The sequence below is a fragment of the Mus caroli genome, chromosome 3 (assembly GCF_900094665.2).
Source record: "Mus caroli chromosome 3, CAROLI_EIJ_v1.1, whole genome shotgun sequence".
Classification (NCBI taxonomy): Eukaryota; Metazoa; Chordata; class Mammalia; order Rodentia; family Muridae; genus Mus; species Mus caroli.
Window position 1 is genome coordinate 52,653,122 of NC_034572.1, and position 22,713 is coordinate 52,675,834.

Here is a 22,713-nt window from a genome sequence, read left to right on the forward strand (position 1 = left end):
TATTTTGACTTCTGCGAAATACTAATTTCTAAGTAGAATCACATGAATTCATATTTATTGCTGGAAAAAAAACAAAAACAATCAAAATGATATACCGAAGTGAAGCCTCACCCGGACTGTTGGTTGTGTGACTTTCCTTGCTTTTGTCTGAGCAGATCTCTAACAATGTGCTGGAACAAATCACAAGCTTTGCGTCTGGAACATCCTATCACCTCCCGTTGGCTCACCATATTCAGCTCATCTTTGATCTCATGGAGCCAGCGCTGAACATCAATGGGCTGATCGACTTTGCCATACAGGTGTCAGAGAGACTGTACTATGCCTTTCTCACATTTAGGAAAGCAAACCAACCAGACACTAGAGTTTATCTTGCTTCTTCATACTCTTTATTTGTTGATTTAAAAACCAGGCTATCCCTTACTGTTGAGCTTGTCTGAACTTTCCATCTGAAGTGACCACCTTACTCAGCCCCCAAATACCAAAGGCTACAAGCTTGTGACCTGGCTTACATTTATATGAAATATTTTTAGATTTATTTGCCTACAGATGTGCACTATGTGTGTGCCTGGTGCCTGCAGAGCTCAAAAGAGGGCATTGGCTCCCTTGGAAGGGCGTTACGGATGCTTACGAGACATCCTGGGGGTGTTGGGTACTGAACATGGGTCCTCTGAAAGAGTAGCTACTGGTACTTAACTACTGAGTCATCTCTCAAGCCTCTTATTTTTTAAACTTGCATAAATATGCAAAAATGTAGTTTTATGAGATACCATATGATGCCATAAAACATGTATATGTTATATATATTCTTATAGCAAATTAAACATACCTATTCCTCAAACATCATTTCTTGATGGTAGAAACTGTCAAGGGTCCTTTTCCCTACGTTTGCTAGGTACAGTGCATCCTGTTACCTATAGCCACCCTGCCATATTACAGCCCGTGAAATTATCTTGCTCCTATAAGAACTTAGTCCCCATTGATTAACTTTCCCTAATCACTTCTCTGTCCCAACTCTCTTCAGCCTCTTGGAACTTCATGCCTTTGAACATGTGCCAGTTCTGTTACATTAAAACTATTTTAAGCTGGGCAGTGGTGGCACATGCCTTTAATCCCAGCACTTGGGAGGCCGAGGCGGGCAGATTTCTGAGTTTGAGGCCAGCCTGATCTACAGAGTGAGTTCCAGGACAGCCAGGGCTACACAGGGAAACCCTGTCTCGAAAAAACAAAAACAAAACAAAACAAACAAAACTCTTTTAAGCACCTAGTACATTTTAAAGTGTTTGAGACACTATGAATTAATAGTTTTCCTGTTAAGCTATAGTTGGTGTTAGTAATACACGTCTTATTTAAAACTATAAATACTTGAAAGATTTTTTTGTTGTTGTCGGTTCTTGTTACCTTATTATTTTGCTTTGGGAATAATGAAATGATATATCCTCTATAGTAGAGTTAAGCAGTGAAAAGCACAAATGATTATTAAAATACTCTATAATTTCATTTGTCCCACTGTAGTTACACACATTTTAGATCATTTATTCCTTGTGTTAATAAATAGACATTAGGCTTGATTTTTTTTCTATTTTACAGTTACTCCAAGCTTTATAAATAAGAAAGTAGATATTATAGTTATTAGTTGTGTTGCATTCAAAGGAAAAAAAAAGAAGCACAACAACCAAAAAGAAAAAGAAAAAAAGGAAAACAAATTAAATAAAGAATGGGGTTGTTTTTTAAACGCTTAGTTCCAGGCTCTGGGCTATCAGGAAGTTTTGGTGACTGTTTCGGCACCGGCTACATCCTGGTTGGGTGCATGCTGGTTTCTAGACAGAAAAACATTCGTTTAATTTAGTAAAGGCTTAAAAGTAAATGCCAGCAAAAGCTTGTGTGCTTTCTGATTCCGTAGCGTATAGATATGTGCACTAGTGGTTCACTGAACGGTTTCCCTCTTTGTCTTCTTCCCTCCCCTCCAACCCTCCCTTCACCCCCACCCCCACAAACCCCACTTCTGCTGCAGTTGCTGAATGAACTGAGTGTGGTGGAAGCAGAGCTGCTCTTGAAGTCTTCTAGCCTGGCAGGAAGTTACACCACAGGACTGTGTGTCTGCATTGTGGCCGTGCTCAGGCGGTACCATAGTTGCCTGATCCTAAATCCTGATCAGACAGCCCAGGTGTTTGAAGGGTGGGTATATAAGTAGTATTGTTTTTGTTTTTTGTTTGTTTGTTTTTCTTATCCTAAAAGGTAGAATTCATAGTGACATACAGTGCATTTGGGAGAAAAATTATACTGAGTTCTAAAAAAGTATTTTTGTTTAGACTGTTGGTCTGAAGTTTTGATACCATTCATTTTGAAGTTTTAGATGTCTTATTAAAGTTTCAATGAAAACATACCAAAAATGGTTTCACCAAAACTATTTTGTAGAGAAAGAGGTATAAATGGAGGAAGTGTGTTTGATTTATTTTTCTACTTACTTACTTGCTTCCTCTTCACCTCCTGGTCATGCACAGCTCTCTTCTCATTTATGCCACCCAACAACTTACTGCGAGCAGTGAATACTGGGATCTGGTCATCTATTTTCAGTGTACTTTTGAAAAAACAATCAGACACTACCTAGTCCTTGCAACACTGCAAGGATTATTTGCACTGTAGAAACTTGGCCATCTTTTTTCTGATTCATGAAAGTCGTTCGTCTGAGTGTCTAACAGACAAAGGCTTCTGCTGTCGTTCATAAAGTCTGGCTAAGGAACTGTCTGCAAGAGACTGTGCTTAAAAGGCCAGAGAAATGCAGGGAGCTCTGTGCAAACATAGTGTTGCCTGCTCACTATGTGAAAAAAAGACAACCTATTCTTTATTCCTCTGTCTCTTCATTTGTCTTCTTGGTTTTCCCCCAACCCGTCTGTAACCTTACACATGCATTTACTTTATAAACAGTATTTCTCTAGTGGCATCAATTTTGCAGAGGCTTTTCTTTGATTTACTTGAACATCTTGTTTAAGAAGTAGAATATTACAAACCTCAAAAGCTTTACAGTGAGAGGAGGTGTGTATTTATGTGAGGCCTCGCTCTTTTCTATCGTTCAACAGGTGAAGAGTTTGGAAGTGATGTGCCCCATATTCATTACACAGCTAGTACATGTTGCAAATTGAAGTTGACTCCTTACTGTTTTCTCAGCACTATTCTTTTAAAGTCATTCAATTTTAAAATAATAATTCATTTAACAACTCATTCACTGATCATGAACTCATACATACTTAGTTGGAAAATGTATTTTTGTTTGGTTGTTCTTCGATTGTTAGTTTGAAATTGTTTTAATATTTTAACATTTAAAATATCTACTTAAATACTCATAAGATTATATTTGGCTTTGTTATATTTTCACCTTATTTATAATGCCCTAGTTTGCTCGTTGTTGCTACGGTAAACGCTGTGATCAAATTCAACTTTATCAAAGGTTGTTTTTTTGTTTTTGTTTTTGTTTTTGTTTTTGTTTTTTGTTGTTTTGTTTTGTTTTGTTTTTCAGTTTATAGCCTGTAGTTGTATCATTGAAGCACACCAGGACCAGAGCTCGAGGAAAAACTCTGGATGCAGGAACTTCCTGGCATGCTCCCTTTGCCTTGCTCAGCTAGCTTTCCTATACATCCCAGGTTTGCCTGCCTAGAGATGGCACAGGCTACAGGAAACTGGACCCTCCCTTGTGAAGCAGAAATAAAGCACGTTACACCACCCCCCCCCCCCCCCCCCCCCCGCCAGGTCATTCCCAAGTGACTCAGGTAGTGTCACATAGATAGCTGTCTTAACTATTGACACACAGTATGTCTTTTTTTTTCAAAATCACAATTCCCCCCTTAATGTGACTGAGAGTATCAGACCACAGTACAAGGCTTTAGTCTTAAAAAGTGAAAACTACTGTAAGATGGATGCAACTATCCATTTGCATTTGTTTACTTTAGTCACAGGATAATTCTTTACTTTCCTGGCTATAATAGGATTTGTTTGCTTCTGCATACCCAGCAGGTTCAGGTGTTGCTTCCCTCTTAAATGGTGGTTCCATTGTTTGTACCTGTTGTTCCCCCCCTCCTTTTTTGTTTTAACATTCCCTTTAAAAATTTTTTTTTAGTTTTTTTTTTCCCCTCCCTCTGCTCTTCCCAATTATCCCCTTCATTAGGCCCTTCCCTCCGAATCCACTCCTTTTCCATTTTCCTTCAGAAAAGAGCAGGCCTCCCAGGGATATCAAATGATCAAGGTAACTCAGTGGGAGAAAATGGGTCCCAAAAGCAGGCAAAAGAGTCAGAGATAAAATGCACTCCTGCTATAAGGAATCCTATAAGAACACCTAGTTACACACCATAAAGTATATGCAGGGGACCTAGATCAGACTCATACAGGTTCCTTAATTGTTGGTTCAGTCTCTGTCAGCCCCCATGAGCACTGCTTAGTTGATAATGTAGGCCATGTTCTTGCGGTGTGCTTGACCCCTCTAGCTTCTCCTGTCCTTCCTCCCCTTCTTCTGCGTGATTCCCCATGTTCTTCCTAATCTTTGGCTATGGGTCTCTGTATCTGCCCCCATTAGTTGCTGGATGAATCCTCTCTGATGACAGTTATGCTAGGCTCCAATCTATAGCAGAATTATCCTTAGGAATCATTTTATTCCCTACTTTTTTCCAGTTGTGTTTGGTTCTGTCCTAGGTCTCTGGGCTATCTAGCCTCTGGTTCCTGGCCACCCAGGCAGTTCAGGTGTGGGCTTCTCATAGAGTGGCTCTCAAGCTGGACCAGTCACTGGTTGGCCATTCCCAAAAGTTCTGTGTCACCTTTACCCCAGGACATCTTGTAGGCAAGACAAATTGTAGGTGGATGATTTGTGGCTGGATTGGTGTCCCAGTTCTGCCTCTGGACGCCTTGCCTGGTTGCAGAAGATAGCCAGTTCAGGCTCCAAATCCCCTATTACTAGGAGTCTTCACTAGGGTCTCCCTTGTAGATTCCAGGGAGTTTTCATTGCACTATATTTCCACCTTGCCCCTCAAATGCCCCCCCTCATTATAGTTATCTTTCCCAGTACTCTCTCCTAATACTCCATCCCCCCACACCTGATCCCTCCTGTTCCCATGCCCATCTACCCTCAGTCCCTTGCAAAATCTTCTGTTTCCTCTGCACAGGGAGGTCCCTATGTCTTTTCTTGTTACTCAGCCTCTCTGGGTTTGTGGATTGTAGCGTGATTGTCTTTTACTTTACAGCTAATATCCACTTATAAGTGAGTACACACCTCAATAGGACAAAGCAGCAGTCTACAGAACAGGAAAAGATTTTCACCAACTCTATCTAACAGAGAGCTTATATCTAAAATATATAAAAGAACTCAAGAAACTAAACATCAGCAAACTAAATTATCCAATTTAAAAATGGTGTACAGTTCTAAACAGAACTTTTAACAGAGGAATATCAAATGACTGAGAAAAAAAAAGTTCAACATCCTTAGTCATCAGGGAAATACAAATCAAAATGACCCAGAGATTCTATCTTATACTGTCAGAATCGCTATGGTAAAACAAACAAACAAACAAAACAAAAAAACACAAGTGACAGCTCATGCTGGTGAGGATGTGGAGCAAGGGGAACACTCCTCCATTGCTGGTGGGAGCACCAACTTGTACAGCCACTATTGAAGTCACTGTGGTGGTTTCTCAGAATCTACCTCAAGACCCACTTCTGGACATATGCCCAAAAGATGCTGCCTCCTACCACATGGACACTTGCTCAACTATGTTTATTGTGGCTTTCTTCATAATAGCCAGAAACTGGAAATAACCTAGATGTCCCTTAACCAAAAACTAGATAAAGAAAATATGGTACATTTATATATTAAAGTATTAGTTAGCTGTTAGAAAAAAAATGACATCATAAAATTTGCAGGCAAATGGATGGAATAATAACAACAACAAATCATCCCGAGTGAGGTAACCCAGACAAACAGCATGTCGTCCTCCTTTATAATCACCAAGTGCCCCATCAGGTGACATCCCTTCAGACTACCTGGGATACTTCAAAGCAGTTCCTTATTTTCCTGGCATCCATCTCTGATGCTGGAGAACGCCTGTCCTTAGTGGGCCTGAACATTGCAGACTACCACCTCTTGATTTTCCTTATCTTCTGAATAATGGAGAGTGGTCCACTAAGCACCCAGTCTCCCCTTTCCTTTCTCTGTTCAGGCCACTTCACCTAATAGCCTTCTTTGTGCAGTGATGGTGGTAAGATGGAGGATTATTATTAAACTCTTTTCAGAGTCTCAGCCATTGGTGACACTATGGGTGACATGTTATGTGGAGTCCTGTGTCGGATACAGGGTGGTGGTGGAGTCAGACATGTGTATGGATGGGCCACAGGTGTTGTCTTCTATGCCATACTGATGGCCATCTTGTATGGACAGAAGAACCCATGGTTTGGAAGGGAAGAAAGTGGCTGTGGTGTTGGTACTCTTGAAAGGCTGGCATTATTATAAAGGATGCCTCTACAGAGAATGAATTTTCATCTTCTTATGTAAGCTAAGCCAAGATAAATTTGTCTGTAGTACAGACAAGAGGAATGGGACTCCAAACCATGGCTTCCTCAAATTCGGCAGATTTCCTGCACTGAAGAGTCACTTCTTTCCAAACTAGTGAACTCGGCAGTCCGTGTCACCTGATGGAAGTTGTGAAACTTTGCATTGACTTAAACTTCTCTGCCTAGCCTTTTCTTTCTTTCTAGTCAAAGCAGCCTAAGTGATGGAGTTTTGAGTGTCAATTGCAGTGTGGAGAATTCATTTCATTACATATGCTTCTTTTAAGTGGTGTTTCTGAGGGTTTTTTTTTTAAAGCTTTTCTAGTCTTCAGTGTAACAAGAATTGATATTTAATAACTTCACATTTTTATGAGCAATCAAGTTCTTTTTTATGTTTGATACATACTTCTAAGTGCTGGGTAGACATTAAAGAATTCATTACTTACTATTCACATACTATCAAGACATGACTTTTTTATTCCTGTGTCTCTGTCCTCAGGTTGTGTGGTGTGGTGAAGCACGTTGTCAACCCCTCGGAATGTTCTTCCCCAGAGAGATGTATCTTGGCCTACCTCTATGACCTCTATGTATCCTGCAGCCACCTCAGAAGTAAATTTGGAGACCTTTTTAGGTGAGCAGGAAAAAGTAAAAAAACAAAAAACGAAAAAACAAAAAGCCCTACAGACATGATTATACTTCCATCATGATCACACCTCCGTTTGTTAATGGTCTGATTGTGGTTTATATCCTATGTACTGATGTAAGCCAATCTGAAGTGTTTGATCTACCCGAGACTCATTTAGACAGATACTAAAATACTTAATGATAATAAGTACAAAATTTTTTTTTCCGTATGTACATAACAGTGATTTTAGGTGACAAGCTGTACAACACCTGTGAAAGGGTCTCTTACTTAAGATTTCACATTCTTTTAGAAGTTCTAGATGAGCCATATTGAAGTCATGATAAAAATCTAGCATATGCTTATATTTTGATTTAAAATATAATTGAAAATTTGAAAGTCTCATAATGCTTTTGTGTCATGTCCTCTTTGTCATGTCCTTGCCTTTTTAGCAGGCTTTTCCTGCTACATTGACTTCCACACTCTTTCTGGGTCACAAAGTTGCAAATCTTCCCCCTTCCTAGTGATTCTTTAAGGCTCTATACCTGTAATTTTATACCACCTCCCAACCTGGTATTTTAAATTTTATTTCTTCTCTTTTTAAAATCGGTTTAGTCTTTAGCAAATCATTTGCCTGTGCATGAATGAGCTTTAGATGGAAGGCTAGCACTTCTCTAAATACCGTTTAGCCAACACGAATTAAAAGCAGTTATTTGCATGGCCTGTTTTTACTCAACTGAGTTACACTGTGATAAATCCCCATGTTCGCGGCATGATGTGAGAGTACGTGCGTTGATTATGGACAACTGACCGGCTTGTTAGCAAGCCTTGAGATGACAGCCATTCTGCTGCCAAGAATTTTACTCCTGTCCATTAATTGTGTTTCTTGGGGAACATTTTAAAAACGAGTCCAATAGTTTTTAGTGTTAGAAGCTTTGTACTTTTATCTTCTCAGAACTCTGACTCAGAGCTTATACCAAAGTAATTTTTGCAGAAGTTAGAGCCTCGTGTCAGTGCACATAGCTGTTTGTGTAACCATGGTTACAGTTTCTTGAGTACAAACATTCTGCATTTTGCCTTTGCTTTCACCTCACTTTGAATATTCTTTCAGAGATTTTTGCAAGCTTGCTTCATTTGTGTCTCTACTTTCTTGTCTGTTTAAATAGAGTCTCCAGTTCCTTTCATCTGTTGCTTAGCATCGTGTGTGCCAGATATAAGTGTCTGTTGGGGAATTGTCCCCAGTTCCTTTCATGTGTTGCATAGCATCACGTGCCAGATATTAAGTGCCTATTGGGAAGTTACAGGAGGAAATAATGTGGCAGAGGGTATTGAAATCCACAAGACATGTCAGTAATGGTTTTCTTTGCTCCTCCTTGCTCTGTGTTCAGTTTGCTTAGAAATACCATGAGCTCTGACTTCCATGTATAGATCACATTTGACCTCTCTTCAATACCCCAGTCACGGCCATCATAGGCATCTCTTGCTTGGACCAACTTGCAGAGTCCTTCTCATTGGTTTCATTGCCTTTACTCAGACTCACTATAGCATATTCTCAGCACATCTGCTGAGGTGACTCTTTCAACCAGGGATGACTGTGAGGCACCCATGGTTGTCATCTAGGCAGCATCAAACTCACAGCTCTGATGGACATTGAGGTGTTTTGGCTTCCATCTCTCCTGTGTTCCTTTCCTTTAGTGTATTCTCTTCAGTCTCCAGAAACCCCTTCTGGTCCTCACACCCAGAGCACTGACTACTTACTGCTGCTCTGGCTCTCTTCCTCCGTGTAGTCCTTGTGCCTTGTTACACAGTGTCTGTGGCCTTGCTTGCTGACAGCCTTGTGTTCAGTGACAACCCATTCTCAGTCATTCTGCAAACCTATGTATTGGCTGGTCCTCTCTCTCTCTCTCTCTCTCTCTCTCTCTCTCTATATATATATATATATATATATATATATATATATAGTAGTTTGGCTCCTCTCTGGGATGCAGATCTCCTGAGAGCTTATATTTTTCTCTTTTATCCCAATAATATTATATTTTACACAAAAGCAATCTATCTACACTACTGTTAACACTGTTGCACTGCTGTTGGTAAAATATGAGTGGCGTTAATAAATAAAACTGACAAAATGTTACCATTTGATTTAAAATAGCCCTTTGTGAAATATTTGAATGAAGTAACAATAAAAATACTTCATTTTCTTCTATTGCTTCATTTTGAGTTTTCAGTTTACACTTCTCAAAGATAGGCTTTTTTTGCAACAGCCCTGGTTTCAATGGTGGGCAGCCCCTATTATTCTTACAATGTAGTACCAGGTGGTCTAAGTGAGTTCGTTAAGTGCACAGGATTTATTTTTAAGTGATTACCAGTGGACTAAAGTGCTCTTAACACCAGGAGGAGAGGCATCACAGATAATGAATGCACAGTCCTCAACAGGAAACGGAAAAGGAGTGCAGCTCTCTGGGCATAGTGTACAGTCAGAGGCCTGTTTGGAGGTTAGGAAAAACATTGACAGAGAAGCTACATGTTCAGCGAGGTTTTGGTTAGTACAATAATAATTAAACATTGTAACAGTTTTAACTAACACCCTGTAACTTTGTGTAGGGAGGAAATTTGAGGGACAGGTCACACTAACCACATCTCCTGCTGCTTGAGCTTCTGTGTGCCACAAAACTGTGATAGTTTTTCCATTAAAGTTTTGAATTGTCATTATCCTGGGAAGAAGAGTGAGTTTCCTTAGCCACAAATGATTGTTCCCGATTATTTTTGACATACTGATGAAGCTCAGATTTAAAACAAGTTTTTCTGACCTCAAGGCATGCGTTGCTTTCATTACTCTATCAGGTTTTCCTGAGACACACAGTTACAGAAGGAGCATGCCTGAATTTTTGGCTCAGTTCCCCACGCGTGGGCAGCAGAGAGTGGGAAGAATGAGAACACATTCTCAGTGGCAGCCAGCATCTTATCAAAACAGAGAGGCTCCTCTTGGGAAGTGGGATAAAGAAGAGAAAGAGTCTAGAAAGGAAAGGTGCAGAGACTCAGAAGTTAGAGAAGCTAGGATGCCCGCCAGAGAGGTTCTCCAGAGAAGTCTGAATTTGACAGCAGAGTGGAGTAGATCTCAAAACTTAAGGAAAAGAAGAAACGCTTCTGCAGTTTAATCGGGGAGATTTATGTGTCACTCTAATGACAGAACCTTCATCTGCCAGGATTTTGGTCCAAAAGATTGTACTACATAGTAAAGCTCTTGAGCAGGAAATGGGTTTCTGCTTGTGGATTTACTGTACAAACCAAGAGCACACAAAGAGCCGAGCTCATATGGAATCAAAAGCTTGGGATTACACCACTGCTCGTCTTGTCTGCAGAGAAACATTGGAGAATACATTCTAATTTCTCTTATTTCCAGTATTCCATATCTGTTCAGATGTTGCCCACTGAAAACACTCAGTTCTTAAAATGTGTTTGCTTCCTTGTTCAGGGCACATGCCCAGCTAGGTGGGAACTTACAGCCCTCTCCATTTGGCATGTTGTAAGTTTCTTCACACTATAGGATGTATCATCTGTATTCCCCTAGGAGAGCATGAGCTACACAGAGTTTTACCTCCTCTTGTCCCAGCTGTAGCTTAGAGCTCACAGTAGCTTTGGCACAGTGGCTATTACTGGGCATACTACACCCAAAGGAATAGGGTTTAAGGCTTACGTTCGGAGTTAAAACACTGAATTTTTCCTTGTGTGTAATTGGACCCATTTTTATTTTTAGGTTATAACATTTTACAACTACTCTTAAGAAAGAAACAGTTGTTAGAAGGCTCAGTAAATACATTGGTTTTTGTTTCCATCTATAAATTAAAAATCTCTTCATTAAGCAATTACTCTATCTCAGATATTGTACCAATGCTGGTTTACAAAGATTTTGATATTAGTAATGGTAGGATAGAGATGGTCTAGGAAAGTCTTAGAGTAGTTGCCACTTAGCATGTCTATAAGTGAAGTGATTTTTTTCTTGGTTGCTTTGTTCTTTTTTTTCCCCTTTTTTAACTGTCGTTTTCTAACCTTAGTAGTGCCTGTTCAAAAGTAAAGCAGACCATATACACTAATGTGATGCCTGCAAATTCCAACTTACGCTGGGATCCAGACTTTATGATGGATTTTATTGAGAATCCCTCCGCAAGAAGCATCAACTATTCAATGCTGGGCAAGATCCTCAATGACAATGCTGCCAACCGGTACAGCTTTGTGTGCAACACCCTCATGAATGTGTGCATGGGACACCAGGATGCCGGCCGGTGAGCTGCTTTACCCTGAGGGCAGCAGCTATCTAGTGCAAGCTGCTTTGGAGTTCCTTTAGTAATTTCTGATTCTACCCCGCTCTATTCTAACTAAACACTTAACCTGAGATATCATGGCTTTGGGGTTCTTGGTTTGGCTGTAGACATTTTTTATGGGTGACCCATTTTGAAAAGCATATCTAATTTTAAAGACAGCACTATCTTTTGATATGAACTTGGCCTAGTTATGTCACGTAATGTCTTTAACTATTTATCCTGGTGTTATTACCGACTGATTCCAGGATCTTGCTCACAGAATATCCCCAGGCTTGTGTCCTTAACTTTCGATTCCTATAAAATGTAAAATTGTAGACAGGATTTATTCAGAGAATCAAAAATATGCTAATTCACTTCTTATAATTATATGTTGCTGTGTATAATTATACCTTGTATAAATACAAGAGGGTATTATATCCTTAAATCTAAAGTGATGCTTAATGATAATGAAGTATGTATTCAGTGAACAAACCATGTGTAATCATTTTGTTTTTTTCATATATTCCTTCTTTTAATTAAATCTTTTTTTAAAAAAAAACTTCAGATTTTATTCCCCTCCTGGTCCACCCTCCGACTGTTTCACAGCCCATACCTCCTCCACACCCCCACCCCCACCCCAGCAGACCTCGAAACTCCCTGGGGCCTCCAGTTTCTTGAGGGTTAGGTGTAATAATTTCTTGTTTGTACCGGTTCACTTTCTGCTATCTTCTTCTCCTTTTTTTTCCCCCCAGGATAAATGACATAGCCAATTTCTCCTCTGAGCTAACTGCCTGCTGTACAGTTCTGAGTTCGGAGTGGCTGGGGGTTCTGAAGGCTCTTTGTTGTTCTTCAAATCACGTGTGGGGGTTTAACGACGTCCTTTGCACAGTGGATGTGAGTCTTCTTAACTTATCAATTCCTACTTTACTATTACTAATCTTTTACTGCTTAATAAACTCAACTCTAACACAGCAACGTGTCTCTCTAGTTCCAAAAGTCATGTTCAATACCACAAATTCAATAAATTAAAATAAAACAAAATAGATAGATGCAACAGAAGGAATTCCAGTGTGTTCCCTGTTTCCTGATTTCCAGCAGCTAAGGTTTTAAATGTGAACTGTCTCAGCTGCTTCGTTTTTTTGCAGCGTGGATCCCTCACCACAGTATATAAAACATTTCATGCATGAGGAGAACCAGCATATACTTAAGTCTAAGTGTATTGATTTTGTTGTTTTTGCATAAGAAAATCCACGTGCAGACTCAGGATATTCAGTATTCTCAGGCTAGGCATGTAGAGTGATGGAATGATTGCCCAAATCATGTTCCATGACTTCCTTGTCTTCCATGTTGCACCCATGATAGAGATAGATAGATAGATAGAGAGAGAGAGAGAGAGAGAGAGAGAGAGAGAGAGAGAGAGAGAGATATTCGTTCCTTAAACATCTCTGTAGATTCTCTATCCATTTATGCCTTTATCATTGCTTGGGGTGATCTTTGTCAGAGCTCTATATGTTATTAAAGAAACTTGACAATTGTAATACTGAAGGCTTATTTCCTCTTTCTGCTGCTTCAGTGCTGAATGGACAGGCCTGCCTCCTTATCCACATTTCGTGGATTAAGATATTATTTGTGCAAAATACATTAATAATAGGCTGCTTTTCCACACCAACAAAGACCTAAGTTATTTTTTTCTGAAATACATATTTGGGACTTGCTGCACCTAGTACCAGTCACTAGGAAGATTGCTATTGTGGTAATTGTGTCCTCTTAGTATTTTCTTCTAGTATTTTGTGAGATCTGGAATGTAGAGATTTCCCTGTAGCTGAACTAATTTTTCTCCTCTTCCTTTCTCTCATTTTTCATTTTTAAATATAGCAGCCAATTGAAAACTTTCAGAGTTCTTTTAAATGAATCCTCTCTCATTAAAAAAAAAATGCATTAGTTGTGACAGGAAAGAAGGTTCAGGTGTTAGTGGGTCCTGTTTTCCTGCTAGAGGCTTCACCTTCTCCTTCCTGCCTTTCCCATAAATGGCGTATGTATTCCATTGGCAAGCATCAATTATGATACACCTTTTATTAGCATCTCAATTTTGCTCTTGTGTTGTCTTCTCTCAGTTGCATGCACATGCAACTGACAGGTTAAAGGCCAACATCTACCTAGAACACTAGAATATGAGTAAACGTGCTTTGTCTTATCATAGTAGCAATAGGCCTAAGAAGATAATCCCAAGTCTTTTTCCCTCTGATGGTTCATATGGAGACTTGAGATCTTATTGGTATTGCTGGTATTCTCTTAGGTCTTTGATATTGCATTAAAGGATGCTGGGTATTAAAACCTGTCAATGTTTTTCTTAAAGGTGAGTGACCTTTCATTCCATGATTCATTAGCTACTTTCATTGCTATCCTGATAGCACGACAGTGTTTCTCCCTGGAAGATGTCGTGCAACACGTCGCACTTCCCTCTCTCCTAGCAGCAGGTAAGCTGGTCCTGAGCTGTGTCTGCTATTGTTTCCTGGTTGGTAGTCACCTGTTACCTCTTAAGAACAGGGAAAGGGCCATTTTTAAGGATGTGTGCATTGTGGGATGGCATTGTACCTGCAAGAGATGGTAGAGCTGTAGTAGCTGTTTTATGCAGAGTGACACTGAACTCTGGGACAGGAAACTGCCATTGCTTTATACGGGGTGTAAGGCAGCATGAAGGTTCTTCAGAATGATATAACTAATGGCCTTACTAAACAGAAGGGTTATTTAATATATTACAGAAATGTTAGTAGTAGCAAACCCGAAAAGCTTGTTGTGGAGTATGTGAGGAAGCTTGTTTTAAAACCTCCTCCTCTTTGCAGCTTGTGGAGATGCGGATGCAGAGCCCGGGGCAAGGATGACATGCCGCCTCCTGCTTCACCTCTTCAGAGCCCCCCAGGCCTGCTTTTTCCCTCAGGCAACAGGTGAGCTAACCTCAAGAGAAAGCTCTGCTTTGGGGTTTATTGGGCACTTTTGGTTCTACTGTGACCAAGTGAGCTGTCGAGTTTGTCATTTCCTCCCTGATTTTCATGGGCTTGAGCTGCACATGACGGAGGAGTGAGATCATGCCATTGAAGGGCTGTCAGCACCTTCCATGATGTAATATGCGGATATATTGGGAAATAAAAATGAGGAATTAATAAACAATAAAAATGCCTGGGCTGTTAGGAAATAGTGTGCTGGTGGGAAGTCTCAGTCTCTTGTATACCCTGTGTTGATTCTGAGCCATGCCATCTCAGCTTAAGCGGATGACAACTCATTTATTTATCTTTCCTGAGGCGATGGAGGGTATTAGTGAAGTCTGGTGCTAAATCATTTCCATATAGAGATGGATGCATCTGTGTGGGAATCCTGCTAATCTTTGGACCGCATCTCTTTGAGGAATAGGAACGTTGTTTTAATAATAATTAAAGAGGAAAGGTTAAGTAAGAATACTGGCAGTGTTTCTGTGGGGCATCAGGTAATGCAAACATGTCAATTAAGTGCCCACAAACAACCAATGAAAAGTCTTACTGACTGTGAATGATTGCAGAAGATGGTTAATGGCAATGAAGAGGCCACTGAAGGTTTGTTGTTGTTTTTGTAGGCAAACCTTTCCCCGGAATAAGATCATCTTGTGATAGACACCTCTTAGCTGCAGCTCACAACAGCATAGAAGTGGGAGCAGTTTTTGCTGTCTTAAAGGCAATTATGATGCTTGGTAAGACTCTCCTGGCCTTTAGCTTCTTGGCTAATCACCGGAAGTGGAGGCAAAAATAATTTATGTGCACTGTAATTTTTTTTTAAGCTATGAGATTTTTTTTTAAAGATATTTTCATTATATACATTTCAAATGCTATCCCAAAAGCTCCCCTGTCCTGTACCCCTACCCACCTGCTCCTGCTTCTCAGCCCTGGCTTTCCCCTGTACTGGGGCATATAAAGTTTGCAAGACCAAGGGGCCTTTCTTTCCACTGATGGCTGACTAGGCCATCTTCTGCTACATATGCAGCTAGAGATATGAGCTCTGGGGGTACTGGTTAGTTCATATTGTTGTTCCACCTATAGGGTTGCAGACCCCTTCAGCTCCTTGGGTGCTTTCTCTAGCTTCTCCATTGGGGGCCCTGTGTTCCATCTTATAGATGACTGTGAGCATCCACTTCTGTATTTGCCAGGAACTGGCATAGCCTCACAGGAGACAGCTATAACAGGGTCCCTTCAGCAAAATCTTGCTGGCATATGCAATTGCACTGTAAATTTTAAGCAATGTTAATGGAAACATATCTTTTGTTTGCTTGTTTGTCCTGGAAAAAAAAAATTGGTTGGCTTTCCCTAAGCCCAAGTAATGGGAACTTCAAGGATTCTGTCTCTTAACTACGGTGACCCTGGGGGGACTGTAATATAAGTACTGCATGTTGGTTATAATTGTGTGCTTCTTCATTTTGATGTAAATCAGGTCCTCAGTTCCACAGGATTGTTTGCCTTTATTTACTGACAGAAATTGTACTTCATATTTTTAATAAAAGCTTTACATTTCAGCCAGATTATATTCCAGGTGCAAAAACAAAGAAAACCTGGATTTTAATTTCGTGTTTCTCCGTCTGCTGTGACTCTGAACAAGTTTGTATTCTCTGCCATGTTGTTTTTATTAAGCAAATGGAGCTGCAGTGATGCTTGTATTGCTGATGTTCAGTAGGAGGGGCACAGGCTTTTCCTCTGATTCACGATGCCCAAGATTCCCTATACATTCTTACTTATACACATTTAACAAGAGTAATAGTGCTGCCTTCTGTTCATCGGCAGGGTGACACCTCAGGATATTTTTATATAAATCATAAAGCATTTGAATGATTAGGAGAACTCCAATATTGCCTACTTTTAACTTTGGGTACCTCATTTTGGCCATAACCAAACAAATAGTTGCCACATCATGTTATAAAGTAGTTCATGATTTAAACAGAATTACAGGATAGATAGGTTTCCATTTAGGTGAGCCTTGGATAACACAAATAAAAATATAGCCTTGCCTTGCTTGACAAATGGTATTTGTGCATGGCAAAGAATAATAGCAGTGTTTATAAAGCAGCCTTTTAAAAATAAATTTAAAAGAATATACATGAAAATGAATATACAAATCTTTTCAGTTTTCTCCAATACAATGTTATTTATATCAGCCACACTCCAGAGCAAGCCCCATGCCCCAGAATGGTTAGCCAACAGAAAGTGTATTCTGCTTTTGTTTGTTTGTTTGTTTGTTTTGTTTTATTGATTATGTTGTTTAGATTTTCTTTTCTTGGTTTTGGATTTTTTTTTTTTAGAAGGATCATGGAAATGACTAGTTAGGAAAATAGGAGAGAGATCTAGGAAGGGGGAAGAATGAGCTTAGGGCCTTAAAATATTACACAGCCAATACTAACTGCTGATTTCAGCCAGGGTAAGGAGAGCTGGTCCACTTTACTGATTAGTAATCATTGGGGTCATGAAGACAGGAATTAGATTTCTCTTTAGATATTTTTAAGTCTCATCAGAGAAAGTAAGAAATATATTTTCAATAAACTTATGTTGGAAGTATGAATGCCCACCACATGTTTCAGTGGCACCCACAAGATGAGTCTCATCTCGACAGTGAACCCTTTGTTTGCAGAGCTGGACTAATCCCAGTGAAGTTACCAGACTTTTCACATATTCAAATAATGTGGGAGGTTCTTGGCCTGAAAAATTATAATCAGCACAGTTATATGCCAGTGAAGCCTTAGACAGATTCACATAGAATATTCTGATTGTTTTTTTTTTTTTCTGCACAATTGCAGAGGTTCTAGCATAGTTACACAGACTTCAGTCCCCCATATCCAAAGTAAATGGAGGTCTACAAGGGGTCTAAGAAATGAGCTTATTTTTGCCTCTTGCCTTATCCACTCTAGTGCTTTTATCCAATTTTCTCCCAACTCTTAGCTACCAAATATATCTTAAGACAGGAAAATAGGACTATTATCGTGAACTTTGCTCCTAATTTGCATAGTACTTTAACTTGAAATAGAGATAGATATCTACATCATCTAAGTGTAGAGAATACACGTGTCTGCTAATTTTGAAAAGTGCTGTTGAATTAAATTAAACTCTCATGGGTACAGCTACTAGGTTTTATATGTTAAGGTATGTGATGAGTGTATGAAAACACATTGGTAAGTTGAGATGTCTTGCTTATTTTTATCCCTATTGTGTTTCTGCTTAGTTAATGTGTGGTGGTTCTGCTGGTGCTGAGGATAGAGCCTAAGGCCTCACCCATGGTAGACAAGTACTCTGCCACTGAGTGACAGCCTTAGCCCCTCTGCTTCTAAGATTTTTGAAAGTAGACTTTTATTAGGACATTTTGATTACTCTTCCTCCCCAGAAAAGAGTTTTGTTTTGTTTTGTTTTGTTTTGTTTTGTTTTCAACAGAGTCAAAACCTTTTGGGGATTGGCCTTGAGTTTTAAGTTGTTTTGTTGTTGTTGTTTGTTTGTTTGTTTGTTTGTTTTGGCTGGTTTTGTTTGCTTGTGGTTTTGCATTGATCTGGGCTTGCTTTTACTCCATGAGGCCTCCCCCGAAGTCAGCCTCTGGTTTCAGGAAATCATCTTGTCAAAGCTTGTTTTGATTTCTATAGGTAAGGAGGCAAAAGTCTGAAGTCTCTGCTGCTGTCTGGCAATTTCACTACCAAATTATCACACACTTTTTTTGTTGCTGTTGTTGAGAGTTTTATTTCATCCAAGTATACCCTGCTGAGTGTTTTGGGGAGACAAATACCTTCCTTAGCTTCATCTTACTCAGTGTATTAGAGATTGGTCAGGTAAGGTCTATGCTGGATGCTGTAGATTTTCTTGTCTATAACGCAGATAAACTTGAGTCCATGCATGCCTGAAGTTTTGGTGAATGCAATGTGTTTGGGTTATTAAGTGCCAGCCATAATGGCTCTTTCAAAGCTAGCAAAAGAGCATTAAATTATGTAAACCAAAAGAAGGAGTGAACCTTGCCTTTGACTTTTCTCCATATCCAATGGTTTTGTTTCCTTTTATGTATTTCTTGATCTACCCGTACTGTCATTGGACAACTGGCTATGTAGAAGTGACAGTATTCACACCTTTCGAGTCCCTGAAACCTAGCCTAATTTGCTTACTACATATTTGGGGCAATATTTTGAATGTCTGTGACTTTGATTCTGTGATTCTGCTATTTAGGCGATGCCAAAATTGGTAGTAACAATGTCAACACGTTGAAGAATGAAGACTTCGGTATGAGGGGTTTACGACGTGATGGGAACGCTGAAGATGCCTGGGCCACCTCGCAGAACTCAAAATCCTATGGGAAAAGTATTTCCATAGAAACTGCCAATCTCAGAGAATATGCTAGATACGTACTGAGGACGATCTGCCAGCAGGTACTCGTCCAATTTCAAATGGCTTCTACTTTGAATATGTACCTGATTTTGGGGAGGCAACTATCCACTATTTTTTTATTATTGTATTTAAGTGGTCCCCCCTTTTTTTTTTCAATAATTTCAAATTTGTTAAAGAGCTGTGATAATGGAGACTTTTAGTGTATCCTTTATACAGATTCACTAATTCTAGACATTTTGTATTTTTCTCAACAGGTGACAAGTAGATGGTTGTATCTGTCCCATCTCTCTTTGGTTCTCTGCTTTACTTCTGAATACTTACATTCTCATTTCTTGTTACAACCAAAGTTTAGTTAATAAAAATCATAATTTAAACTTTGGTGCAATAATCTTTTCCCCATCTCTAGGGGATTTTCTGATTTATTCTAGTGTTGTTAGGGTTGCATAAGGGTCTAGAGATTAACTTCAGGTCATTGGAGTCGGGGAGAGTTTAGAGCTGAAACTATATTATTTAGGTGACCACTACTGATTGCACTCATTTGCGCTCTTCACCAGTAGGTGATGCTAGCTGTGATGAAGGCATCTAAACATTCAGGATCCACTAGAGTGTTAGTATGCTTTGCTCTCAGTTAACTAGTAATCTTTAGAAAGATGCTCTGAGATGATGCAAATATTCTGATCCTTGTTACACACCCCATTCCTCATAAGACTCCATTGTAATTCTTGTCTTTACTCTGATGGCTGCAAAATGTTGTGTTTTTCTTCTGAGTTCCTCTTGTTCCTCCACATGACCAATTTATGTTCTACAAAGACTCTTCTTATGTTATTGTTCATTTGTATTAATTTATTTAGTTATCTATGTGGATATAAAATACATTGCCTATAGCTTCTTTAATGTCCAGCTCGTTCAAGCTGGCATATTAGCAATCCGTCATCCTACCTTTTGTTGTAATTGGAATATTTCTATCCTTTTAGAGAACTATTGCCTTACTTTACCCGTCCCCCATATTCCTTGCCTCATAGTTATAATCAGCCATTCTGAGGAGTGCCATTTCTGCCTGTGAAGAGACTGGTACTCAGAAAGCAGAGCCTGAGGGCTGAGGGATAGATCAATGGTAACATGCTTGCTGTGCTAGCATAAAGCCTAGAATTGAGATCCCTATAATTCATGTATGCACTGGCAGGCTGTGGCAGCCCTCCTGTAATTCCAGAACTCAGAAAATGGAGATACAGGATCCTAGGGTAACCAGGCTAAATAGGTAAGCTCTGAGTTCATCTAAAGGATGCTTTCTTGTTATATAAGGTGGGCAAGGATATAAGAAGATACCTGACATCAATGTCTGTCCTCTACACACATTCACACATGGGCATTATCCATCATGTTCAGTGTGTATACACACATGCATACAGGCACGCATGCACACACTAAAAAGGGAAAGCAAGGTCAGGGTTATAAATCCCCACTGCTATCGAGTATCACTGTTTTTGAACTCTCCCAGCAGACAGAGCGGTGCGTGCGCATGTGTGAGCCTTTGTATACATGTGCATGTGTGAGCATATGTGTACACATGAGTGCATGTGTGTGATTATAAATTCATATTGATACTTCTAGTTCTAATCTAATACTTTAAAGCTGTATTTTATATTCTCTTGCTTCACATTAGTAATTACTTTCTTGCCTTGTCCCCCATACAGCAGCTAGCATGGTCTCAGAGTTATTATACATACACCATTAAGAAAAGGGGCTCTGAGAGCACTGCGGGTTCATTTATCTGAAGGGTTTATAATAATGCATTCAAACATTATTTGGAGAAACAGGGGAAGGGAAAAATAAAGGAAAATATTTTTTACAGTTGTCTCACTTATGGTGAACATAGTCTTTCTTTAAATTTAGAATCACTTTTATTTGCTTTGTTTTATTTTGTTTGTAGTTGTTTTTGTTTTTTGTTTGTTTGTTTTGTCTGTTTTGGGTTTCATCTAATGTTTGTATCATAGCATACATTCAAAAGCTCTCATAAAAATACACACAATAACCTGTCCTCACCTGTTGCCTTCTTCCTATCTGGCTCTGCTCAGATGACTAGCTTCAGTATCTTCTGATTATCTTTCCATACTTTCAAAAATCTTTTATTTTAAAAATGCTGTATATTACATATTTTTGTAGCGTGTATTAAATGCACGATTACTTAGATTTGTTTTGACTGCGGTAAGTTTAACTGGCTTTACAGCTATTGATGGCCATTGTGGATCAGTCCCTAACTGTCAGCACACAGTGGTGCCACTGGACTGTGTATGGTTCTCTAGATGCCTGGAACCAGATGGAGCTGGCCAGGTTTAGTGTCCCAAGAGGCTCTGCTGCAGGCCCTATGGGAAGCCTCTGGCCTGCCCTACAGTGCCAGTATCCAATAAACAAAAACAAAAACAAAAAACAAACAACACAAAAACAGAAAACCATTAATCAGTTTGCCAGTAAATAATAATGTGATACCTAGAAAAGCAACGCACTGTATCTGGGTGCCTTGGTCTGAGGTTGATTTAATGCAGTTAATATAGAACATGGGATTTTGTAACTTCAGTAAATACCCAGAGCTGAGCAGCTGACCCAGTGTAAAGGGAGACTTCATCTGAAACAGCTTTGGGTTCAGATTGAGCTCTGATACTGACAGTTTCTTAACGCCATTTAATACAAGAAAAAATGGTAAAGAAAGAGGTTAGTGTCAAAAGAAGTAACCTCCTAAATGTTTATACACTTTACCTGTTTAGCAGAATATATCACATAAGAATTGTGAAAATTATGTGAAGCATAAAATTGTTGTCCCTAAATATTAAGTCAAAGCAAACAAATAAACAAAAACCTGGTTACAAAATAGTACCTTAGAGTAAGTCCTTATTTTTTAAAAATCCCCAACTTTAACTCTGTCCCACAGATTTGAGTGGTTTCTGGTTTAACTCAAGCCCTCCCCTCCTTGGGTTTCTTAAAAAGACGTCAGGTGTTATAATTTTGTTTTGAAACTTTCCCATTAGCTGACAATGTGGCTTATTTGATAAAGCTCTGGTAGGCAGGAAGACATGGCATTAAGTTTAGGCCTGTTATCCCAGGACTGGACAGAGCAGAAGGAATCTGGGCTATTTTTGACTACATAGTGACTTAGAGGTCATCCTGCAATACCCAAGACCTTGTCTCGAAGAAAAATAGAACAGTAACAAAAGAACCAGCATATATTTACATGCCAGCTTTTCTCCACCCATTTTTTCATTAATTCCATTTCATTAGATTGTCTTTACTAACCTTTTATCATTTTACCCTGAAAAAAGAGAATAAAATCAACAGCCAGGTAGAATCATTGTGTGCCAGTCTAACTGCCGGCTTGTTTTTAGGAATGGGTGGGAGAACACTGCTTAAAAGAACCAGAACGACTGTGTACAGACAAAGAGCTGATACTGGACCCCGTGCTTTCAAACATGCAAGCACAGAAATTGTTGCAGCTTATCTGTTATCCTCATGGCATTAAGGAGTGTACAGAGGGGGACAACCTGCAAAGACAGCACATTAAGCGCATTCTTCAGGTAAGCGGTCCATTCCAGGGATGCTGGTCAGGCCATCCATCACAATGTGATTCTTCAAAGAACTACTTTGTTACTGTTATTGTTTTTGACCTTGCTTTTAATTCTGACTTTTGTTTCCTTCTGTAATTTTCTTTACAGTGACATTGCCACTGCTGGCTACTCAGTAGATACAGTCAGTAGCAAAGGGCATATACTGGTATTTTAAGTCAGTTGGTATATTTACTTGATACATAGTATTCATGATAGCTCAATTTTAAATGTGTTATTTAAGAGATACATCATTTTGGAGTGAGGTTGGCTAATTGGTAAATGGATTCTGAGAGAAGCCA

At 39.4% G+C, this 22,713-nt stretch overlaps 2 protein-coding genes across 3 annotated transcripts in view; one reads left to right on the forward strand and one right to left on the reverse strand.

Moving 5' to 3' along the window:
• Med12l (mediator complex subunit 12L) overlaps nucleotides 1–22,713 on the forward strand; it is a 313,727-nt gene that overhangs the window by 237,468 nt on the left and 53,546 nt on the right. The window contains exons 20-29 of the mRNA XM_029474961.1: nucleotides 156–299; nucleotides 2,012–2,175; nucleotides 7,025–7,156; nucleotides 11,203–11,430; nucleotides 12,201–12,342; nucleotides 13,805–13,925; nucleotides 14,292–14,393; nucleotides 15,056–15,169; nucleotides 18,660–18,859; nucleotides 22,196–22,384. Of these exons, the coding sequence (XP_029330821.1) occupies nucleotides 156–299; nucleotides 2,012–2,175; nucleotides 7,025–7,156; nucleotides 11,203–11,430; nucleotides 12,201–12,342; nucleotides 13,805–13,925; nucleotides 14,292–14,393; nucleotides 15,056–15,169; nucleotides 18,660–18,859; nucleotides 22,196–22,384 (1,536 nt within the window). The remainder of the gene's footprint in view (nucleotides 1–155; nucleotides 300–2,011; nucleotides 2,176–7,024; nucleotides 7,157–11,202; nucleotides 11,431–12,200; nucleotides 12,343–13,804; nucleotides 13,926–14,291; nucleotides 14,394–15,055; nucleotides 15,170–18,659; nucleotides 18,860–22,195; nucleotides 22,385–22,713) is intronic.
• P2ry12 (purinergic receptor P2Y12) overlaps nucleotides 1–22,713 on the reverse strand; it is a 45,562-nt gene that overhangs the window by 16,672 nt on the left and 6,177 nt on the right. The window lies entirely within an intron of this gene.